Source organism: Equus przewalskii, chromosome 22 (assembly GCF_037783145.1).
Source record: "Equus przewalskii isolate Varuska chromosome 22, EquPr2, whole genome shotgun sequence".
Taxonomy (NCBI): Eukaryota; Metazoa; Chordata; class Mammalia; order Perissodactyla; family Equidae; genus Equus; species Equus przewalskii.
The window spans coordinates 22,953,827-22,968,625 of NC_091852.1; the positions used below are offsets into that span (position 1 = coordinate 22,953,827).

The 14,799-nt window shown below is 40.8% G+C and overlaps 1 protein-coding gene across 2 annotated transcripts in view; it reads right to left on the bottom strand.

The window, feature by feature from the left end:
- Positions 1–434: 434 nt before the first annotated feature.
- LOC103567316 (histone-arginine methyltransferase CARM1-like) overlaps positions 435–14,799 on the bottom strand; it is a 255,692-nt gene continuing 241,327 nt past the window's right edge. Inside the window, exons 12-13 of one of the 2 annotated variants that reach the window (XM_008543957.2) lie at positions 6,809–6,898; positions 435–1,069 (exon numbers count right to left, since the gene is read on the bottom strand). In XM_008543957.2, the coding sequence (XP_008542179.1) occupies positions 1,060–1,069; positions 6,809–6,898 (100 nt within the window). In that variant the 3' untranslated portion in view covers positions 435–1,059. Of the gene's footprint in view, positions 1,070–6,804; positions 6,899–14,799 lie in introns of those variants that run through there. The other variant, XM_070590673.1, reaches the window with a different exon arrangement.

A 14,799-nucleotide genomic window follows, 5' to 3' on the forward strand; every position in this document is an offset into this window, starting at 1 on the left:
AGTGGGAGAGAACATAGGTCAAAGGTGGGAAAGTCACTGCTAGCGAGTATGGAAGGTGCTCGGCGAGCCATGCTGGGGAGGGTGCATTGGAACGGAGCCTTGCCCTGATGTAAGTGAGTAAGATTGTTGGAATGGATAGAACGAGAAGACTATTTCAAACTGAGTGGCCAGAGTGAGCGAAAGCACCAGAGTGGAAAGCTGAAAGCTGCGGGTGACTGACTGACTGATGAGAATATGTAGTTGCTGTTTGTTCCAGCCCCCCGGCAGAGTGAGCGGGGTGCCTGTTGGGCTTCATTAGATTGTCCTGCTGATGTGACATCCATTTTTATAAGGGTGTTTGGGCCAGGGGAAAATCTGTTCTTCGGAAAGACTATTTTTCATCACCATTTGATGGGTGACAAATAACCCATGTCTTAAAGTAAAGGAGAAGCCTCTTTGGTATCACACACTGTACATTTTTATTGTAAACCTAAGAGAACTGATAAAAGTTCCATCTTTATTTTCTTAACGGCATACAGAGTCATCAAATATTGCCAATGAAGAATATTCCTGACATCATATTATTCTGTTACATGAATAAGGCAAAAATTCTTTAACACATTGCTGAGCCACGAACTAGCTGTTGATTTGTTGAAAATATTTGTGAAAGCAGTCAGAGTAAAATTGCAAATAGCTCACTCTTCACATGCTCCTATGTCATGTCCTACATGTGCATACATACAAATGTGAGGTAGGGTTTTGTTAAATTTCTTTCTTAAATACTTCAAAAATGAAAGCAATGCTGTTGGCTTTACTAAAATAATAATAAAAATTAAAACAACAAAAACATTGTTTCTCAGCTACATGCGGAAAGCTGGAAAGAGCTGGTCTAAGAAGCACCAAGAAATGGATTTGTTAATAAAACGCACATTTTAGAGTTAGCAGGAAAAAAAGGAGTTAAATAAACCCAAACATCCTTGTCAAATTTAGAATGCATATTTGGAACGTGAAATATGAACTTGGATGTCGAGGGACGTCTCAGGCCTTCATTTTACTTATTGATTCTCTTGTGACTATCTTCTAAGCAAACCTAGAACAGAGAAGGTGACTCTATGACAGTGAAGCAATTAAGTTCTGCCCAGGTCCAAAGCTACGGGCAAGCCAGTTTTGCCTTCACGGCCTCTCCCGCCCTCCTCAACCCCTCCCCTAACCCCCCTCCCACTCCCATGCCCTTGCCTGGAGTTTTTATGGGCAGCCTCAGATCTATATTTACCCACTATATTTAGTAAGTTTGATTATGCACAGCCTAAATGCAGATCTGAGATGATGATCCAGATTTTGTTCACTGAAAGAACTTTTTCTTCTTTATAGGTTTGTAGCGAAGGCCAAGCATCGACTTATTTCTCTCTTCTTGCTAGTCAATAGGCCCCACTGTTCTCCTACAGAAGGCTCTGCTGGAACATTCGCCCATGCTGGTTCTTTCCTGACATTTAAGTCTCCACTCAGCTGCCCCCTCTTCTGTGAGGCCTCCCAGACCACTCCACATAAACAACATCCACCTCCAGTCGCTGGCCTCACCACTGTCTGGCATATCACTCTGTCTGTTTTCTGCTTTTTTGGTAAGTTTTTATGTAATTGAAAAAATTTTTTACACACAGTAAAATTTACCCTTTTTAGTGTACAGTTCCGTGGGTTTTGACAAACGCATACAGCCACGCACTGCCACCACAACAATCAAGACACAGAAAAGTTCCATTGCCCTGAAAAGTGTCCCCATACCCCTTAATAGCTAACCCTTCCCCAACCCCAGCTCTGCTCTGTTTTCTGTATCTATAGTGTTGCCTTTTCCAAAATGTCATCCAAATGCAATCATATAGTATGTAGCCTTCTGAGTTTGGCTTCTTTCACTTAATGTATTTGAGACTCCTCTGTATGATTACACCTATCAGTACTTCATTCCTTTTCGTTGCTGAAAATCATTCCATTGTATGGATGGACCACTGTTTGTTTATTCATTCTCCACTTGAAAGACATTCTAGCTGTTTTCAGTTTTGGGTGATCCCAAATAAAGTTGCAATAAACATTCACATATAGTTTTCGTTGCACTTGTATGAAGACCGAGGAGTGGAATTGCTGGGTCATATAAGAAACTGTCACACTGCTTTCCAAAGTGGCTGTACCATTTTGTACTCCTACCAGCAGTGAAGGAGAGTTCTAGAAGCTCCACAACTTCATCAGCACTTGGTACTGCAGAAATTTCACTTAAGCCACTCAGGTAGGTATGGAGTGGAATGTCGTTATGGTTTTAATTTGCATTTCCTTAAGGACTAATGATGCTGAACACCTTTTCATGAGCCTTTTTGCTATTCTATCTTCTTTGATGAAGTGTCTGGTCAAATCCTTTGCCCTTTAAAAAGAATCATTGTTTTCTTGTTATTGGGCTTTTTTTGAGAGTATTATGTCACAAATTCTTTTTATATTCTAGATACTAGTTTGGTTTTTTTCCAGATATATGATTTACGAATATTTTCACCAAGCTTGTGATTTATCTTTTCTTTCTCTTGATGTCTTTCAATGATCATAAGTCTTTAATTTTGATAAATATATTTAGCCTTCTCTTTTCATGAATTGTGTTTCTGGTGTCATATCTAAGAAATCTTTGTCTGACTCAAGGTCACAGAGACTTTCTTCTAAAACTTTTATATTTTTAGGTTTTAAATTTCAATCTAGGATCCCCGTTGAGTTAATTTTTTTTTTTTTTTAAGACTTTATTATTTCCTTTTTCTCCCCAAAGCCCCCCGGTACATAGTTGTATATTCTTCGTTGTGGGTTCTTCTAGTTGTGGCATGTGGGACGCTGCCTCAGCGTGGTCTGATGAGCAGTGCCATGTCCGCGCCCAGGATTCGAACCAACGAAACACTGGGCCGCCTGCAGCGGAGCGCGCGAACTTAACCACTCGGCCACGGGGCCAGCCCCGCCGTTGAGTTAATTTTTATAGGTGGTATGAAATATGGATGGAAGTTCATTTTTCTTATTGCATACTTGTAAGTCCAATCATTGCAGCCCCACTTGTGAAAGACTATCACTTCTCCACTGAACTGGCTTTGCAACTTTGTCAAAAATCAACTGACCATGTAAGTTTGGGTCTGTTTCTGGCCTCTGTTCCATCCCACTCATTTACATGCCATCCTTTCATCAGTACCGCTCTGTTTGATCACTGTAGCTTTCTAGTAAGTCTTGAAATCAGGTAGCTTTTACTCTGTTTATCTTTTCCGGAAAACTTACCACTGTCTGAAGTTATCTACTTGTTTACCTTTTTAATGTCTCTCGGGAGACACCAAACCGTGAGATTTTCTAGATCCATGAAACCAGGGAGCTTGTGCCTATTTCATTCTCCGTGATACCCCAGCACCGAGAAGAGTGCCTGGCACACCATAGCTGCTTAACAAATTGGTTGGAAAAAAGCAGGAAAGAAAGCAATATTTAAGTTGAGGAAATCAATGGGAGTTATTATTTTGGAGGAAGAAGGATCAAATTGTTTAGTGAGAAGCTGTGAGTAAAATACAGGCTTGGTTCATGTGCTAGCACGGAAGAATAAATGCTGTATAGACCACCGCATTTTTTTTTTTTTTTTTTTGAGGAAGATTAGCCCTGAGCTAACTATTGCCAATCCTCCTCTTTTTTCTGAGGAGGACTGGCCCTGAGCTAACCATCCATGCCCATATTCCTCTACTTTATACATGGGACGCCTACCACAGCATGGCTTTTGCCAAGCGGTGCCATGTCCACACCCGGGATCCGAACAGGCGGAACTGGGCCACCGAGAAGCGGAACGTGTGAACTTAACCGCTGCGCCACGGGCCGGTGCCAGACCACGGCATTTTGATCACAAGCTCAGCTCTTTCAGACTCATCAGGAGCTCCATGGGGCCACATTCATTCAGTCATTCATCAAACAATTATCTAGCACCTACTGTATAACACCGTGTTACGAATGGCAGTAGACAAGATCTTGTGCTCCAGGTATGAGGGGTAGCAGACAAATAAAACAATACTTGAGACAGAGTTATCCAGGTGCCCTAAAAGTGGTGCTGCACAGGGCTCTTCGAGTGACGTTGGGAAGGCGTCTAAGCCTGGAAGGCTTCTCAGAGGAGGACACACTTGATTAAGACCAAGTTTCAAAAGGAGGCTTTGAGCCCCAGCTTTCCTTTAAAAGAGACACTTCGTAACAATGTACCACAGGTTCTACGGGGTCTTGGGTTCCATTGGTGGTGGTTTTAAGGATTAACGGCTCTAGGTCTCCCAACCAATGCTCTCTTCGCCCCCTCTGCCTCTCCTTCATGACACTTATTGCAGTTATGAAGACACAACTACTTAGGCAGTGAGCTACTTAATGCCCACCTCTCTCTCAATACAACGCGAGCTCCATGGTGGCAGGGACTTCACCGGCCCTGCTCACCGCTGCGTTTCCACGGCGCAGGGAGCACGACGCACTCTGTGTGGGAGACAAATGATGCAGAACGAGTTTACCTGAGTGCTTTCCCTTGCTGATGAAATCGTTTTGTCCCCTTGCTTACTTTTATCAACAGCTGTTAGCTCTTCTTTTATTTTCAAATTACTTTAAAATAATTAATAGTCAAAATAAAGTTACCCGCCCCGCCCCCCAACAAGGAAAAAGAGAAACTTTCAAATCATGTGTAATGGTGGGTGTTCATGTTTTTACTAAGTAAGTTGTTGATCTTGAGGTGTTTTTAGCATGCCACTGATGCTCAGATGCTGTCAGGGATCAGCGGAAAAACAAACATGCTCTTTTGCTTTTGCGTGTTAGTAGGGTCTATTGGGCCCCAAAAATGGGTAGAATAAAAAGTAAATGGAGAGAAAGTTATTTATTTTGGTGCTAAATTACCAATAATTCCTCTGGGTAATGCCATCTATTTTGGTTCTCCCCAATACACACACACACACACACATCCTTGTGCTTCTCAATTGCTGCAATGGCAAATTGAAGTTGAATGTGGGGGACCAGGAGAAAGGTGTGACCACTGTTGAACATTTATTTGAGCATCTACCGTTTTAAGTACACTCCAAAGATTCTGTCATTTAGTCCACATCTCTACTGAGGATACTGAGGCTGAGACATCAGGAGAGGGATGGTAAAGAAATATAATTAAGATCTGGGATTCCCGGGAGAGTCACTTTTTAAGCACCCTCATCTGCTTAGTTACCTATGTCAGTCAGACCAGCTGTTGAGTGAGAGGAAAAGGGAAACGCAAAGGCACCTGGCCCTCGCTCAACAGCCTGTTTTGACACGGCTCTGGCTATCTGGAGCATCAGCAGACTTTGACAAGCTCTCGCTCTGACCTTGTGGGCGATGTGTTTGTGCCTTCATGCAAAGCAGGGGCTGGTCAAGGCCAAGGCCCTCTCCGGGTGGTTTTCTGGTTAAAACCCTGTTCTTTAAGATGAAGTGGAAGTGGGACTCAAGAGTTACGAGTTTACATGGTTCTTGCATTCAAAAGGTGGGTTTTCTAAAACCTTACAAAAATTCATTTTCTTTTCCAAAATCCAAATGATTCTGTTTGGAATGAACTACAAATCATCATCTATTTACTTATTGAAAGAGTTGGACAGCAGAGAACAGGAAGAAAGGGAAGAAGAAAGGAAAGTTTCATTTATTGAGCATCAATTATGTGAACTATTAAATACTGGAACATGTTATGGACATCCTGGCAATCTCCCAGTGAGGTGTGTGTTGTTTATCCCATTTTACAGATGAGAAAACTGAGGCCCAGGCAGGTTAAATAGTACTAGTGAGCAGTCAGCCTGTTCTCTCTGAGGCCCAAACCTATGCCCTTTGCTTTACATGGCAGGATGGTGCAGAGGGGTGGGAGCGAGGATCCCCTCCTCCGTCAGAATTAAAGATGTGATCCATATCCCTAATTGACAATAGGTTTCAAAGATCCATAGCATGTGTGACAACTTGCACACAACATACACAACTGCAGCCTTGTCTGTTTTTCTCCTCCCCTGCTTCAAGGTCAAAATTTCTTTTTCTCATCTCTGCCAAAGAATTCTTGGTGTGGTTTCCTGAGTTTCCTCTTCTCTTCAAGCTTTTCAATACCACAGGGACACGATGCTTTGATAAAAGCCTTGGGGAGACATTATAACATGAGGGAAAAATCTCTTTGTAATAAGGAAGTTAAGAGCGACAGTGTCCAGGGGTTTTATTTGTGTGGCTGATTTCATGTGTGGATTTTTAATTGGCTCTATTCAATAGGTGTAAAGATGGGGAGTTTTTCCAGAAACGTTTGTTGTATCCATCTCATTGTGGCAAGTCCTTTGTATCAGATAAAATCTGCATAGATTCTAAAGAGAGGCACGTCCTGACTTACATGGTCTCAAAAAATGTCCTTTAAATGGACTCCTCTTTTAGATGTATTGGAATAACTGCCACAGCAAGTCACCCCTTAGTGAGTGTAGGTCAAAGGAGATCATCTTTAAACTCCACATTTTGCAGATGAGAAAACCGAATGCCAAAAGGAAAGTGACTTTGCCTGAGGTCACACAGCTCGTATTGCCCAGCTGGAAGGAGAATTCACTTTGTAGGACTCTCCAGTGGTCTGTTTCAGGATCAGATTGTTATATATTGAATTCTGTTTAATGGAACATAAAACGTTCAACTCCATATCGGGATCCAAATCTCCTTAGTGAAGAAGAGTGGATGCTTTTGCTCCTCTTAGGAAAGATGGAATTATTTTGAACTTCTTCACTTGGTCGTACGGTGAATTGAGATTTTATAAACATAGTGTGAAATGGATGAGAGCATTTCTTACCGAAAGAAAGGATTCTTTAAATCGAGGATGTTCCCAGATCTGAAGCCCGTCTGGTTGACCAGCGCCACGATCTGAATGTCATAACTCTGTCTGTGTGGCAGAAAAAAAATAACACCTCATCTCACAAGGTGGGTTAGCTATTCACATCCATTTAGGGCCTCTTCTACACGTACCCAGTTCATGAGGGTTTTACCAGTAGGTTTTGCAGCTTTTATATGTTCATGTGTGTTTATATATGTTCATGTGGATGCTATTAATATCAGTAGAGGCAATGGAAGGTCTTGTTTATTTTTTGGAAGAATTCAATAGCTATAATTTCTTGTTCCAAAAATTACAAAGGTAGTGGTACATCTAATCGGTCAAAGTGATTTTTTTTTGGAAAAGAAAAAGCTTTACCAATATCAATGACAGAAATGGCTTTAAGTAACAGAGACACTTTATGGGTCACCATTGATGCACTAAAACAATCTTAACCACGGAAGGATTGGCTAAGCTAAAATCGCAAACTGACGTGAAACAGCTAACAAATGTGATGGATGTTAAGATGAAGGCTCATGCAATTACAGTGAGAAGAACTGGCTGATAAGAACAAGTAATATGACATCTCCTAGATGACTCATCTAAAGGAGCTATGTTTATAGGGTTTTTATTAGTCATTCTCAAGAAGATATGTATTTCTTCCAATTATACAAATGTTACATATTGACTGTAGAAAAACTGAAAAATAAGGAAAAACAAAGAAAAGAAGCCCTAATATCTTTAGACAAAGATTCTTCCAGCTAACATTATAAAAGTGTTTTACTTCTATGTATTTTTCCCTCTGTGTATTTATAAATGTAAATTTTTAGCAAAACGTTGCTTAAATATTCCTTCATATCACCTTATTTTAACACTAGCAAGCATTTATCCTGTAATTCTTGACAATGTATTTTTTAAAAGCATTATATGGGTATAGCACAGTTTATTTACAAATTCCCCGCAGTTAAATATTTATATTTTTATAATATCATATTATTATAGTAACAAAACTCTAGTTTTATGACAGAAATTCTGCTGCAAAGGACATTCTTGTAACACATCTTTATGTCTTATCTATGACTATTTCCTTGGAATAAATTCTTAGAGGCAGACTCACCAGGCTAAAGCACACAGACATATTTAAAGTTCCCAGCACTTATTGCTAAAATGTCTTCCAGAAAATGTACCAAATTACTTCCTCACCTACAAAGTATGAAAGTGCTAATTTCTTTTTTTTTTTTAAGATTGGCACCTGAGCTACCATCTGTTGCCAATCATCTTCCTTTTTTTTTCTTCTTCTTCTTCTCCCCAAAACACCCCAGTACATAGTTGTATATTCTAATTGTGAGTGTCTCTGGTTGTGCTATGTGGGACACCACCTCAGCATGGCCTGATGAGCGGTGCCATGTCTGTGCCCAGGATCCGAACCAGCAACCCTGGGCCACAGAAGCGGAGCGTGTGAACTTCACCACTCGGCCACAGAGTTGGCCCTTAAAGTGCTTATTTCATTACACTTTTTCTAGTCTTTCATATTTAAATGTTAGGAGTTAAACTATTATTGATTATTTTAATTTTAATTTCCTTGATTACTATGTTTCTTTTTTAAATTCCAGAAGTTGGTGAGTGATATAAATTCCTCCACTCCCATTCCCACCCTGTCATTACCCATAGAGACCTGGGTGGGTGTAAATACAAATGTCAGATCCTGTGAAACCAGTGACTTGATTTCTAGATTTTACTAGAGCCAAACAAAATATGAGGAAAACCTAGCCACACATAAAAAAAAAAATCAATTATGTCCTTTGATCCTATTTCAACTCGTCTAATTGACTCAGAATTTTTTTGTTGTTGTAAAATGTTTCTTCCATGATACTCACATCCAGTAGTTCACTGAACTTGTGATATTTGAAGGGAGATTCGACGAGAACTAGACATGGAGACAATGAGCTCCCTAGGAGAGGTGCAACCGGTGGTGGAATCATAGAAAAGCTGAGGTCAACCTGGTAAATAAGTCAGGGAGGGACACACCTACACATTTTACCAAATGAAAGACACTGTCTTAACAATATTTGAAGTAATTAATACAGAACTTAAAGCAGAAATTGAGTACTCTGAGGTATGTGCAAATGTGTGTGTTTATGGTGCACGTGTGAGTGCGATTTGTCACAACTGAGAACTGAGTGGTGCCTGGTATGGTTGGGAAGAACAATCAGGAAGTTCTTACTGTGGGATCTTCAGCTAGGCTCCTTTTCAGAATACTAGATTTGATAACACTGTCACTTTATACTCACTTTTCACAACCCACTCCTCCTCTTCACCCATCATCAAAATCCTACCTTCCCTAATGGGAGGAAGAAAGAGCTTCATGTCATGTCATGTCATGTCATGGCTCAGTTTGGTCAGTTAAAAGTGGAAATTTGTTCTCAAAGTCCTTCCATCTGTGTGTAGGGGGGATTGGTGAGTGGGGGAGGGGTTAAGGGATGAGGTGGCGGGGGGACAGCTAGATTCATTGATTTGATAGTGACTCATCTAACCAAGAAAGAATGTTCCCTACCTAAAATTGCAAGAAAATAATGCACTTTTCTTTCCCAGGAGTGGTGTTATGCTAGTGCCAAGGTACCCAGAAGGCCAATTCCAAACCCAATAATTAATGTGCAGTGTTTATAAAGCAACCAATAATGGACAATCTTCCAAGACTGTGTCTACAGGACCCTAAGTAACTAGTAACCCTTTTGAACCAGTTATTTGGCAATGCGTATTTTAAAAAAAAAACCCAAAAAACTAGTTCTTTGCCAGACGTAGTCATTTTAAATCTTACAGAGACAGAGCAGGCGATGCGAGTGGGGACGTACCTTAGTTCAAGGATTGAATACAAAATCATTACTTAGTATACCAACATATCTTTTGTAATATTCGGGAAGATATTGGAAACTTGGGAACAACATATGCAGGACATGTCTTTCTGGAGAATGTGGTAATTCATGATAATTTCATCTTAGAGAAAAGAAGATGCAATAGTGGGATATGCTTAGTGTTGACCATCAAGGAGGAGTGGGATGGAGAAGCAGAAGTAGCAGGAAGGTTGGGGAAAAATGGCCCAAGTCATCTACTGATAGGTAAAAGAAGGAATGAGAACCTCAGCAAGCGTGGACTCTAGACCAGTGTTCTTCAAAGAGGTTTGAGCGTGCCCCAGAGAGGATGTGGGATGATACACTGGAGTGTGGAAGAAAATACTGAACCATTATTTTAAATTTTTTCAATTAGTTGTTATAATGCATAGAATTGTCTCCTGCCAAAATATATGCTTAAGTCCCAACGCTGATACCTGGGAATGTGGTCTTCTTAGGAAATAGGGTCTTCGCACATGTAATGAAGTTTAACGAGGTCATACCAGGTTGAAGTGGGCCCCAAATCCAATGACTGGTGTCCTTATAAGAAGAGGAGAGGACACACAGAGAGACACACAGGGAAGAAGGCGAAGTGAAGACAGAGGCAGAGACTGAGTGATGCAGCTCAAGAAACACCAAGGATTGCCAGACACATCGGAAGCTGAAAGACGAAAGGAAGCTTCTTCCCTGGAGCCTTCAGAGGGAGAGTGGCCCTGCTGACACCTTAATTTCACACTTCTAGCCTCCAGAATTGTGAGAGAATCAATTTTTGTTGTTTTAAGCCATTTGGTTTGTGGTAATTTGTTCCAACGACCCTAGGAAACTAATACAGTTGTTTACCAAATACATCACTAGTGAATCCACTAGGTAAATGCTGGATTCTAATCACCAGCTAAGAGTTAAGATACCTCTTGTGTCCACTAGTTCCTTAGGTTTGGCTAAGGTGGGATGGTTCAGTAAGACTCTGATTACACCTTAAATAATGTGGTACAACGTCACTGAGGAAATACCAACCATGAGATGGACACATGGGTCAGAGCTAGAAGACTGAGTAACGCACAGAACGAAGAAATGTCACTTAAAGCTGCACCAGCACATACTCTTACTCCCCTGGTCCTCATCGTGCACAATAGTTTCTCCTTATAATTCCTTTGGATGCAGCTATCTGAAGACATAGCTGGGGAGGGGTTCATCTTAGGTGAGGGCCAAGGTAGAGCAGTTTAATGACCACCATTAGGAGCAGCACTGGAAGCTTCCAAAGCTTTAATGCTTTGGTCAGCATTTTCTCTGGTTTTATAAACCACAAAGCTCATCAGATTCTCTGCAAACCAAGTTCTCTGGCAAACCTGGGTAGAACAGGCCTTCATAGGGATTCAAAAAATTTAAAATTATATTTCAAGTCATTTTGGCACAGGATAAGTGGCTGAGCTACAGCCAACAATCAGCCTATATTTATTTTTTCTATTGATTCTTTTTATTTCTATTTTTGTGTCTTATAAAATACACACGCTATGAATTTCTATATATGTATATATACACAGAGACATGTCTGTGCGTGTGTGTATATATATAGATATACATACGTATCTATCTATAGAGACAGCACTTAGTTTTGTGCTTTCTATTATTGCTGTCGTATATTCACAGAATTAAAAGAGAAATATTAGTATATTTGGGTGCACATACCTAAAGTGTTTTTACTCATAGGTGCACATGATCAAAAAACTTTGGAGACCATGTCTGTGAACTCTAGGGATAAAAATTTCATAAAGTTCATAAAAAAGATAAGTCCTATTTTATTGTCCAGAGCAATAAAATGAATGACAGCTCAAGAATGATGGGAGGCTGTCAAAAATAAAATGCTAACAATACAATCATAAATGGTCCTGGCGGGGAAGAAAAGGGCAGTCATTGTCACACCTGTGTGGTTGCAGAAGGAGTTCTCCCAGGAGGTCAGAGTGTAAAAGAATATTTGACAATAAAGGAGGAGAAGATCATATCCAGGGCAGAACAGAGATGTTGTATCTTACTGAAAAAATAGCGCGAAAACACTCATGTTCAGGAAACGTTGAAGTTTGCAGAAAATTCCAAGGAAAACTAATTTTCAAACAAAATATCTGATGAGATACAATGAAAGTAAGAAAGAAAATAAGGGAAGAGGCAATGGAACTAAGATTTACTGTGGACCCACTATGTCTTCATGACTATACTATGTTCTCTCCTTTAATATTTACAAAAGCCTAGTGAGAAAATTACTGTAAATTCTACTTTACAGATGATGAGGTGGGGAAACTCGGGTGCTAGCGAGATTCATGAACATGCCCAAGATCACTCGAGTACCAACCAGGATGGAGAAGAGACCGGACAGAACTAGGATTCATCAGACTCCAAAACCTGCTCTCCCTCCGCTACCCAAAGCTGCTGGTCTACGAAGACAAAGAACTTCCTTCTTCCCTCCCACCCTTTCTTCCTCCTGCAAAGTATTGCAGGCCTGTGATATCCTAGTGTCTTCTTTCAACTGTGCCAGACTAAGTTCCTAATAATCGGGAGATCATCAGCTTATGACTCCTTCGTTCAGTCAGTCACTCCCCAACACTGCCCAGTCTCTGAAATGTATAAGTGAGGAGGGACACACCATGGAAAAGGACTCAGGCCCGCTTTGGGGGAAGCTCATATACAGGCAAATAACAGCAATACAACATTGGTGCCATAATAAAGGTGCAGAGAGCTGTAGGAGGCCTGGGAGTCATGAGGTAGGTATGTGAGGTAAATGGTTTGCTTCCTTCTTACCTATTAGGGGAAGGAGAGGAGGGTAGACAAATACGCCTGATAAGGATGAAACCCAAGAAACAGAAATAGAAGAAAGTAATGGAAGAATAAGATGATTTAAATTCACTCACCTAATAATTACACCCTAGGATACCCCAAAATATAACTCACGCTCTCTCTCCTGTGCTGCCACAGAGTGCCACTGCTTCCTGCAAATGTGGCTCCTCTCGTGATTCTTTAGGTGGTTCTGCATGTTCCAGTTCCAAGAGCATTTCTGCCCAATAGCCTTGTTCACCCCAAGTCCTGAACAAGATGTTACAAACAAGGAAAAAAACTTTTGCATTTCAGAAAATGCTCCTCACCCTCAGGTAGTGTATTTTTGCGAGCACTTTCTGACATGCACTGCCACTAGCTCAATTGCCCCTCTTTGCACTTCTTCTCTGAAGTGCATGGTGGATCCCTCCTCACTTAGCACATTTCAGAGACCAGGAACCCAAGAAATAGAAATAGAAAAAAGTAATGGGGGGCCGGCCCGGTGGTGCAGCGGTTCAGTTCACACGTTCTGCTTTGGCGGCCCAGGGTTCGCCAGTTCAGATCCCAGGTGCAGACATGGCACTGCTTGTCAGGCCATGCTGTGGCAGGCGTCCCACATATAAAGTAGAGGAAGATGGGCATGGATGTTAGCTCAGGGCCAGTCTTCCTCAGCAAAAAGAGGAGGATTGGCAGCAGATATTAGCTCAGGGCTAATCTTCCTCAAGAAAACCCTAAAAAACCCAAACACACACACACAAAAGAAACTCTGAGAGAATATGCAAGAAACAGCAACAGGGGCTACATGATCGAAGAGGAGGGGCATGAATGGGGTCCAGCACTAAAAGGAAGATTTTATATTGTAAAGCTTTTTATTGTGAATGGCATAACTATATTATCTATTAAAAAATTAAATAACCCTTTAAGGAGACAGAAACTTGTAATAACTAGAGATCTAGCACAGTTTTACTAAAAAGTGAGAGCTATGACCAAAGTGTCATTTCCTCTTTCGACACGATTATTGGGCCAGGCTATGGGGGTGAAGCCAGCAGTTAAGCTCATCTGGAGATCACATTACATAAAGGTTTTCTCCTATTTCCTTCTGGCCTGGATGAAGGAATGTGGGCTGGGGTAGAGGTGAGCTGATTCTCAGCTATTTCCATTATGGAATTCAAAGGGTGTAGATCAGGCTATGCAAATTTTGAAGGGGAGATTACATCCTTGGCCTCTTTCCGCTTAACAATTTCAAAATAAAAATTCGCCTATTGGGCCGGCCCTGTGGCTGAGTGGTTAAGTTCTCGCACTCAGCTGTGGCGGCCCAGGGTTTCGCTGGTTCAGATCCTGGGTGCAGACATGGCACCACTCGTCAGGCCATGTTGAGGAGGCGTCCCACATGCCACAACTAGAGGGACCCACAACTAGAATATGCAACTATGTACTAGGGGTACTTTGGGGAGAAAAAGCAGAAAGAAAAAAAAAGAAGACTGGCAACAGTTGTTAGCTCAGGTGCCAATCTTAAAAAAAAATGTTCCTCTTAAATTTGCAAGCAATACATAATGGTAGGAATCACTAATATGCTACACAAAATAACTTTCAAAAATAAATTAAATAATCCATTGGCTCTAGTAAGGATCTAAACCAGCATGATAAATGCATGAGTGGGATAAATACAAAGAGTGGAACCAAAGCCCACAACAATTAGCTGCTCACTAGGAAAAGGGAGAAATATGACTTAAAACCAGATCATGTGAAAATACACTTTTTGGTTTTAATTGACTAAACACTCAAGTAAAATGTCCCCCAAACTTAATTTAAACTTTAATTACATTATTATAAGTATGCTACTCAAAACAGCAGTGGTCACTGTTGCTCTGGACCCAGCACTTATCAGAACACAGTTAGTTTTGGAGAAATATTTTAAAGGGAACATTTATAACCCATTTCTGGAGGAGAGCACTTAGAATTTCAAACTACTTCAAAATCACTCTTAAAGGAGGGAGGAGTGGAGGATGTTACCCTGAAGACCAGGAGACAGGGAGGTTATTAGGTAGAACTCTCCAAATGTTTGCACTGTCATTTGGAGGTTGGAACAGACCTATTTCTTTTGAATTCAGAAACACGACTAAAATCAATGAGCAGAATTTACAGGAAGTAAGTTACAGGATCAACAATGACAATAACTTTCTAATAGTTTGAGATGTCTCAAGAAGAAGACATTAATAGCCCAAGATCATATGAAAAGTTACTTAATCTTATCAATAATTAAAGAAATACAAACAAAAATAA